General features: G+C 48.7%; 2 protein-coding genes across 5 annotated transcripts in view; one reads left to right on the forward strand and one right to left on the reverse strand.

The window, feature by feature from the left end:
• MYO19 (myosin XIX) overlaps positions 1-5,355 on the reverse strand; it is a 48,470-nt gene extending 43,115 nt beyond the window's left edge. Inside the window, 2 exon segments of the mRNA XM_017539844.2 lie at positions 4,405-4,553; positions 5,203-5,355. Of these exon segments, the coding sequence (XP_017395333.1) occupies positions 4,405-4,440 (36 nt within the window). The 5' untranslated portion in view covers positions 4,441-4,553; positions 5,203-5,355.
• Positions 5,356-5,419: 64 nt separating this feature from the next.
• The window catches only part of PIGW (phosphatidylinositol glycan anchor biosynthesis class W), a 4,826-nt gene continuing 1,412 nt past the window's right edge, over positions 5,420-8,833 (forward strand). Inside the window, exons 1-2 of one of the 4 annotated variants that reach the window (XM_037742491.1) lie at positions 5,420-5,486; positions 7,844-8,802. In XM_037742491.1, the coding sequence (XP_037598419.1) occupies positions 7,855-8,802 (948 nt within the window). In that variant the 5' untranslated portion in view covers positions 5,420-5,486; positions 7,844-7,854. Of the gene's footprint in view, positions 5,487-5,901; positions 6,101-6,646; positions 6,718-7,843; positions 8,803-8,833 lie in introns of those variants that run through there. The other 3 variants (XM_017539846.2, XM_037742490.1, XM_017539847.2) reach the window with 3 other exon arrangements.

Genomic DNA, 8,833 nt, shown 5'->3' on the forward strand with positions numbered 1-8,833 from the left:
AATTTTTTAAAGTTCTTATCTGTAAAATGGGATAATGGTACACACCTTATAGATACTCATAAGCACATAAACACATGAAGGATTTAGAAAGGCCATCTGGAATCTGCCAAAAATAGTTAGCTGTTCTTCTAAAAGTGGCTTTTCTATTTTTTTTTTTTTTTTGGGGGACACAGAGTCTCACTCTATCACCCAGGCTGGAGTGCAGTGGCACAATCTCAGCTCACTGCAACTTCTGCCACCCAGGATCAAGTGATTCTCATGCCTCAGGCACCCAAGTAGCTGGGACCACAGGCATGTACCACCATGCCTGGCTAATATTTGTATTTTTAGTAGAGATGGGATTTCGCCATATTGGCCAGACTGGTCTTGAACTACTGATCTCAGATGATCTGCTGGCCTCAGCCTCCCAAAGTACTGGCATTACAGGCATGAGCCACCGTGCCTGGCCTTATTAAAGAGACAGGGTCTTATGGCTGCATGCAGCGGCTCACGCCTGCAAAAGCACTTTGGGAGGCCAAGGCAGGTAGATGACCTGAGGTCAGGAGTTTGAGACCAGCCTTGTCAACAGACTAAGACCCCATTGATAAAATTAAAAATAAAAATAAAAATAAATTGGAGGCTGGGCATGGTGGCTTATGCCTGTAATCCCAGCACTTTGGGAGGCTGAGGTGGGCAGATCACCTGGGGTCAGGAACTTGAGACCAGGCTGGTCAACTTGGTGAAACCCCGTCTCTACTAAAAATACAACAATCAGCTGGGTGTGGTGGCACACACCTGTAATCCCAGTTACTTGGGAGGCTGAAGCAGGAGAATCACTTGAACCCAGGGAGGTGGAGGTTACAGTGAGCGGAGATGGCACCATTGCACTCCAGCTTGGGGGACAGAGCAAGACTCCGTCTCCAAAAAAGTGGAAAATAGAGATAAGCAAAAGGAGCATGAAAATCCAATAGCATACCACCCAGAAATAACCAACATTTTAGGGAATATCATAAAATTTCCCCCTAAATACATATTTTAAAAACACTGAAAAGTATTACACTTTTGTGTAACTTGCTTTATTCCATTATACTGATATACTATAAGCAGTCTACTATTTAGACATTGTGGCCTTTTCAATTCTTTTACAAGTGTAAATGGTTTTATATACACTGACATTCTTATGGCCTTTATGCAGGATCATTTTTGAGAAGCAGGACTGCAGGCTTAAGGGGTATGCGTAGTTTTAAGGCCCTTCACATATTATTGCCGAATTAGAAGAGCTGCTTTTAGAGCATATTGCATATTGTGTGGTGGCCCAGTGTATTTTCCAAATTTCTGATAATGTGATATTGAATAAACCACTTAACCTCTTGGAGTCTTATCTCCAAAATGTGGAAATAACAGCACTGTATGTGTGTGTGTGTATATCTATCTAGATAGATATACACACACACACCTCAATATATATATACACACAGAGGACTGTATCTTTCTCAGGTGGAGGCTGTGAGGATTATACAAAATCACACATGTAAATGCTTACTACAATGCCTATTATATAATAAGGGCTCAACACAGAGCAGCTGCTAGTATGGTTATGGTGAACATTATTGCTTTATTAAGAGGAAACAAAGTTAAAAAAATAAGCAATAAAGCTCAGAGCAGTCAACTGTTTAGCCTGCTTCTCACCTTCAAACCTGTTCCCAGAGCCATGTGGCTGGAAGGTCAAGTGGCAGTGTCTACCATGGCTCCCTTGAAGCTGGCAGGCCCCACACCTGGCTGCTACCTTGCTAAGTCTCAGGCACTTACCTACCCAAGACTCCACTAGACTGAGTTCCCTGAGGGCAAGTATCATCTTTATCATCTGCCTCAGCCCAGTGCCTGGCAACACTTTGTAAAATAAAAATTCAGCAAATACGAACTGGCACTCTCTCTGGACCAGAAGCTACACATGAAGGATGATATGGGTATGGGATAGAGCTACACCGTAAAGGGCAATTTGGAATCCTACAGGCCTGGGGCAACAGTAGCCTTTTCAGAGAGGCAGAGATGTGAGGATCATGCACCCCATGACCCACTATTCAGAATCCTTCTATATTTCCCATAGCTAGTCTTCTACGTTTTTGTACAGGCTGACTTCTTTTCCTGGAGTGCTTATTTTCCTTCTCCATATGCCTAATTCTTTCTTGTTAAGGCTGAGCTTCAAGGAACACATGCTCTTGCAAGCCCCAGGCTTCTACTATGTCTCAACAATTCAGATGGCTGGAACATCTCTCAGGACTTCCTCTGTAGAATCCCCAAAGTGGCCTAAGGATTCCTTTACCCATCCCACCTTACCTATCTCAAAGCAAGGAGCTAAAAACCACAAGGCAGGTTGAAATTCAGTATCAGCAAGAGCTTCGTGATGAGTAAAAAGCACTGGAGAAACAATTTGAGGAGAGAAAAGAAAGACCTTTAAGGGGGCTCTCCCTTCCTTCCAGGTTAGGGCTAGCAAAAGATGCTGCAGGTGCTTGAGGGCCTGGGTTATCGAAGGTTGAGGTATTACCTGCTGGAGCATCCTCCTTCAATGTGGTCAGCCAGGGTTCTGGGTTGCAGGAGGTACAAGGAGTACTATCCACCTAGTCATGGGACCATGGGCTGGGGTATGGTGCCAACAAAGGGCTCAGTACTGGAGGAATCTCAGATAAGTCACTCCAGAGCCTGTGGCATGAGGGAGAAGACAAGGACGACATACAGGTGAGGGCTTTTCTGGGGTGACTCACTCACTCCTATTCTTCCCACCAAGCAGGAGCAACCAAAATGAGAACCAAGGCAGGCCCGGGCAGAGAATGAGTGTCCTTTCTCTTGCCAATTAGGAGACAGGAGAAACTTTTATGAGAGCCTGGGCCAGTTTTATTACAGGGTTAGGGTTTGGGGTGGGGCTGCAAATCCTCTGGGTCTGTATGCTATGGAAGAGGAACAAGATACTGGGGCGACAGAGAAGCCTTGTGCCCTATCCTCTAGACAGAAATACCCTATTGCAGTGTAGCCAGTTGTTGGTGGGGAGGGGAAACTGGAGTCATCTCTTGCTGTTCCAGGAAAGGTGTGGTATGGTAAGGAAATCATAGTTCAACCACTTACTGGGTGTGTGATTCTGGGTCAGCCACATCACCCAACTCAATTTCTTACCTTGAAAATGGGGACAGTTAAATCTGCCTCATAAGGAGTGGTTGTGAAGGTCAGTGAGGTCATGGTTTGACAGCACCACACTACCGAGACCAACATGGCCGTAGAGACCCCCACCCAGGCAGTGATGAAGGCATTAAGAAGCAGACACTCAGATAAAACAGCAAAACGGGAATATTCGGGGGCCAACAGCCTTCCGAGCTGAGAGCCTCAGGAGGTTAACAGTACTCTGGGCTGAGACCCTCGAACAGATGCTGACCCACATAGCTATTCTCTCTGAACAGGTGATTATTATTAACAAACAGGTGTTCTGTGTTTTCTCATAGAACCAATATAAACTAGATAGGCAGCTGATGCCTGCTTACCACTGATCAAGGACAAACTACAAAGTATTCTCCAAGAGGGAGCCACGGGGGCAGGGTCACATACCCCGTGCTTAAAGAATTGTTTTAACCGGTGTATGATATACATATACTGTTTGCTACTGTAGAATGCCCCAAGCAGTTTTCCACTTTGGGGGGTGGGGGCGGCCAGGTTTTCCTTGCCATCCTTCTCAGCAAACAATATACTTTCATCATACACTCACTGTTGCTCAGCACCACACAAAGTACAAATATGAGTATTCACTCAGAGGACAAACACTGTAAGCGCTACGACTAAGGGTCGATGATCCATTTGGGAGCACTAATCAGGTGAACAGTGTCAACTTCAAGAAGGTGAGGATTTCAGGGAGCTGAATCCATCTGGGAGGTGGGGTGTTGTGAGGCTGGGCCTAAGCCAATCTTTGAAGAATGGTTAAGTGACCCTCAGACTTGGAATTTTGCAGGCCTTGGCACCACGCCTAGCAAGGAGATGAGGCATGCCTGCAACGGATTAACCCTGATGGAGACTTTCTTGAGGCCGTTAATACATCGTCTTTAAAGAACCCAGCAATAGGGACTTCCTTAGAAGCTGGAAAAAGAATAATTCAGGCAGAAAGGGGCATCAGAACTGTGCTGAACACACTGACCCTGGACACTTTCCTATCCAAGGGAAAGCCATGTAGAGGGCTCCAAAGAACAAAGCTCTTTCAACTGGGAGCTCATCTCAAGCAATAGGTCCAGAGGGGCTGCACAACAGGTTTGGGGTTCGAATCCAGAGCCCAAGCCCCCTGCCACAGATTCCAAGAACTCTCTAAGCCTTCCTGTTTCCTCGTTTAAAAAACGGAGTAATAATATCCAGACCTCATAGGGATAAATGAAGGATAAAAGGGGCTAATACCTGTGAGAGCGCTTTGCAAATATGATGATGCAGCATCAGCCCCCAGCTGGAGTCAAGTGAGATTAGGCCAGTTTTCTCCAGTTCTCCCAGCTCCTGCGCTAGTCGGTTTTGCAGTTTCCAGCCAAGAATTTCTGGAAAGGGTGTGACCACTGTGGGCAGAAGGGAGACAGTAATGAGTAGATGGAACACCGAATCAAGGCAAGTGGTAACCTGACCACCAGTCCCTCCACCTTCTCAGCCTCAGTTTCTTTCTCGTCATGAAGGACAGTGGGAGGGCAGACGCTGAGAAGGGCTGGGTAAGGATCTCGTGAGCCCAGGTGGCTCCGCCCCCAGGTTCCCGGCGGGAACCGGGAATTCCTGGTCCGGGCGACGTGCCACTAAATCCAGCACTGGGATGCCGTTCCGGAAGCACCTGGCACGGGGAGAGTATGTCCTTCCCAGGAAGGTGGACACGACCCCAGCCAAGGGCGCAGCTGCCCTGACGCCTCCCGGGACCGGCCGCCTCCTCCCGGGGTCCTGAGCTGGGCAGAGAGTTTAGTAGGGACCCTCTTCCCACCCGGGTCGCCCCCTGCCGGCCAGGTGGAAAGGTGGAGGGTGACCATGAAAGGCCCGAGAGCGGGGCTACCCGCTCGTGAGACACAAGAGGGTCAAACGGAAAGGGGAAGAAAGAAGGGAAACAGCGCTTTGGAAGGGGGGGTGGAGACGCCCTCTTCTCCCTCGGCTCTGCGGGGCAAACTGGACTCCTCTGCCCCTTTTGCGTCGCGAGGGCTTCAGATCTGGGCTTGGGATGGCACTCACCGGTCCCACGGCCCGAGCCGCCGTTCGTCAGGCCCCCGCCCGGCCAGACTGGAAAGGCGGACGGGCCGGGTCGGTCGGCGGGAAGAACCCGGGAGGGGAGAGAAGAGGAGGGGCAGGAGGGAACAGGGAGGAGGGGAAGCTGGGACCGCACCCGGTCGGCTGAGGCACCGGCCGAGTGGCCGGGGGTCGGCCGGCTCCTCCCCAGGGGCGGGGCGCGCACTCGCAGCGCGGGGCGCACGTGGCTCGGTTGGGACGCTGGGCCTGGCTCGTGGGCTCAGTCTAGGGTGAGATGTTTTGCGACCCTGGGGTAAAATGAGGGTAAAGCGGCAGCTTCCCACGTTCTGGGAAAGAAGCGCTGAAGCACTTCTTTCCTGGGCCTTCGGGCGCTCCCAGGGCCGGGGGTCTTTCTGTAGAGATTGCCGCGGCAGAGCCTTGCGCTGGTCCCGCCGACCCCTTTACCCTGACAGGGCCTCGCCGAGGGGTCTGAGGGGCCGCCGTTAGGTGCATGGCGCGCCGTTTCCTCTCCAGGCGCTGCTGTCAGGGATACAGCCCGAGAGGATCTGACCTGTATCAGCCCAAAGGACATAAGGACAAGAGTGGGTAGCCCAAGGGACACGGGGACAAGCGCCATTACGGGCGGGGACACGGAACCTGCCGGCCCGGAAGTGCAGGCTGCTCGCGTCGGCCGGAAGCGCCTCGCAGGAGGCGGAAGCGGTTGGTGCCCGCGTGGTTTGGCTGGTGCAGGGGGAGTCCGGCGGCCGGGCCCACGTAGACCCTCTGCCGGAGTCGCAGGCACCATTGGAGCACATGAGGTATACGGGCAGAGTGCAGCCAGATCGGGCGTCTGTCAGGAAAGACTTTCTTTTTTAAGAGACGGGAGTCTCGCTCTGTCACCCAGGTAGGAGTGCAGTGGCGCGGTCTCGGCTCACCCCCTGGGCTACAGCGACCCTCCCGCCTCAGCTTGGCGAGTGGCTGTGATTACAGGGGGCCCAGCTAATTTTTAATTTCTTTTTTTTTCTTTTGTAGAGGGAATCTCGCAATATTCCCTAGGCTGATTTCGAGCTCCTGGCCTCAAGTGATTCTCCTCCCAAAGCGCTAGGATTACAGGCATACGCCGCTGCTCCCCGATAGGACTTTTTAGTTTTTTTTAATTTAATTTTATTTATTTTATTTTTTATTTTTTTGAGACGGAGTTTCGCTCTTGTTGCCCAGGCTGGAGTACAATGGCGTGATCTCGGCTCACCGCAACCTCCGCCTCCCGGGTTCAGGCAATTCTCCTGCCCCAGCCTCCTGAGTCGCTGGGATTACAGGCACGCGCCGCCATGCCCAGCTAATGTTTTGTATTTTTAGTAGAGACGGGGTTTCACCATGTTGACCAGGGTGGTCTCGATCTCTTGACCTCGTGATCCACCCGCCTCGGCCTCCCACAGTGCTGGGATTACAGGCTTGAGCCACCGCGCCCGGCCGGACTTTTTTATTTTTAAAGGTCAATTAATTTGAGTCGGTTACTGTGAGGTATTGTCGCAGGTTCCAGATAGGCCATAATGCATGCATGCATTCACTTACTTATTCAGTTCATGTTAAGTGAGAAGCTCTAGCTTCATGTTTGACCAACAAATGTGTTCTTCCAGTATGCCACTTTTCAGACGATGTGTGGCATTCAGAGGTGTTTTATAGCCCTTAATAAAACAACAACTAACACTACTGTGTGCTATACATCTATTCTTAATGCACCCATGGTACCTACTTCCACCCTAACCTGAAAACAGCTGTCTGCAAATAAGGGAAGGACCAGCCTGGGTGGGGATCCAGAAATCACTACAGGGCTCACGTTTTATACGGAGGCAGTAGATTTAGAGAGGCTCTGAACTGGAATCAAGGCCCCCAGCTTCAAAATGTACTTGTAGCCCGCTAGCTTTTGGATTTGCTTTAAACTCATTAGTAAAGTATATTCAATTTTCATCAAAGACTCTTCGTGATACATACTGTACTCCATAATAGAAATTCCCATGTGCTTATGATGCCATTCTCAGGGTTTATATACCAAATTTGCTTTATTTTCTTTTTCATTTCTTTCTTTTTTTTGAGATGGAGTCTTGCTCTGTTGCCCAGGCTGGAGTGCAATGGTGCGATCTTGGCTCACTGCAACCTCCGCCTTCCTGGTTCAAGCGATTCTCCTGCCTCAGCCTCCTGAGTAGCTGGAATTACACGCGGCTGCCACCACGCTAGGCTAATTTTTATATTTTTAGTAGAGATGGGATTTCGCCATGTTGGCCAGGCTGGTCTGGAACTCCTGACCTCAGGCGATCCTCCCACCTCGGCCTCCTGAAGTGCTGGGATTACAGGTGTGAGCCATGCGCCCGGCCCCAAATTCACTTAGTAAGTCTATCTTGTCCTGGGAATAGTTGAAGCTTTGTAACCAATAATTTCATACTATGAGTATGACAGTTCTATCCTAATGCATTAGTGTTAAGCTTCTTCCTACAATCCTTGGAAGAGGAATCACAAATCCTAGGTGAAATCATTAGGGCCCAAAGTTCTGCTCTGAAATCTAGGGATAAGAATAAAATTAAGCCAGGTATGCTGATTATACAAGAATGCTGCTTTTCACAAATCCATTCCTTTGCTCTTGTTTTCACAGGAAGAAAAAAAATGTCTCAAAAGCAGATGAAGGAAGCTTTTGTCAGTAACCTCAATGGAACCACCGTGCTGGAAATCACCCAGGGATTGTGCTTTCCTGCATTCTGTATCCTGTGCAGAGGATTCCTGATCATTTTCTCACAGCACATATGTTCTTTTTCACATACCTGGAAAACTAGATTCTTCATTGACTTTGTTGTCCTAATAGTTCCCATGGTAGCCACTTTGACCATTTGGGCTTCATTTATTCTCCTTGAGCTTCTCACTGTAATTATCTTTGGGGCAGGGCTGTTCTATCAAATATACCGAAGGAGGACTTGCTATGCCAGAGTTCCTTTCCAGAAAATCCTTGAAAAATTCTTGAACATCTGTGTAGAATCAGAATACATTCCAGCTATCTCCTGTTTCCGTGTAATTACCAGTGCATTTACTGCTATTGCTATTTTGGCTGTGGACTTCCCACTTTTTCCCAGAAGATTTGCCAAAACTGAGCTCTATGGGACAGGAGCAATGGATTTTGGAGTAGGTGGCTTTGTTTTTGGGACTGCAATGGTTTGTCTAGAGATCAGGAGGAGAAAATATATGGAAGGGTCCAAATTGTGTTACTTTACAAACTCATTGTACTCTGTTTGGCCCTTGGTCTTCCTAGGAATTGGACGATTAGCCATTATAAAATCAATAGGCTATCAGGAACATTTAACTGAGTATGGAGTTCACTGGAACTTTTTCTTTACCATCATAGTTGTGAAATTGGTAACACCACTGCTTTTGATTATTTTTCCCCTAAATAAGTCCTGGATTATTGCCCTCAGCATTACTGTATTATACCAGCTAGCCCTTGACTTTACCCCACTGAAGACGTTAATATTATATGGTACTGATGGTAATGGCACACGGGTTGGTCTGTTAAATGCCAACCGCGAAGGAATAATCTCTACCTTGGGGTATGTGGCAATACACATGGCTGGTGTACAAACAGGGTTATATGTGC

This window comes from Cebus imitator, unplaced genomic scaffold (genome assembly GCF_001604975.1).
Source record: "Cebus imitator isolate Cc_AM_T3 unplaced genomic scaffold, Cebus_imitator-1.0 Scaffold121, whole genome shotgun sequence".
Classification (NCBI taxonomy): Eukaryota; Metazoa; Chordata; class Mammalia; order Primates; family Cebidae; genus Cebus; species Cebus imitator.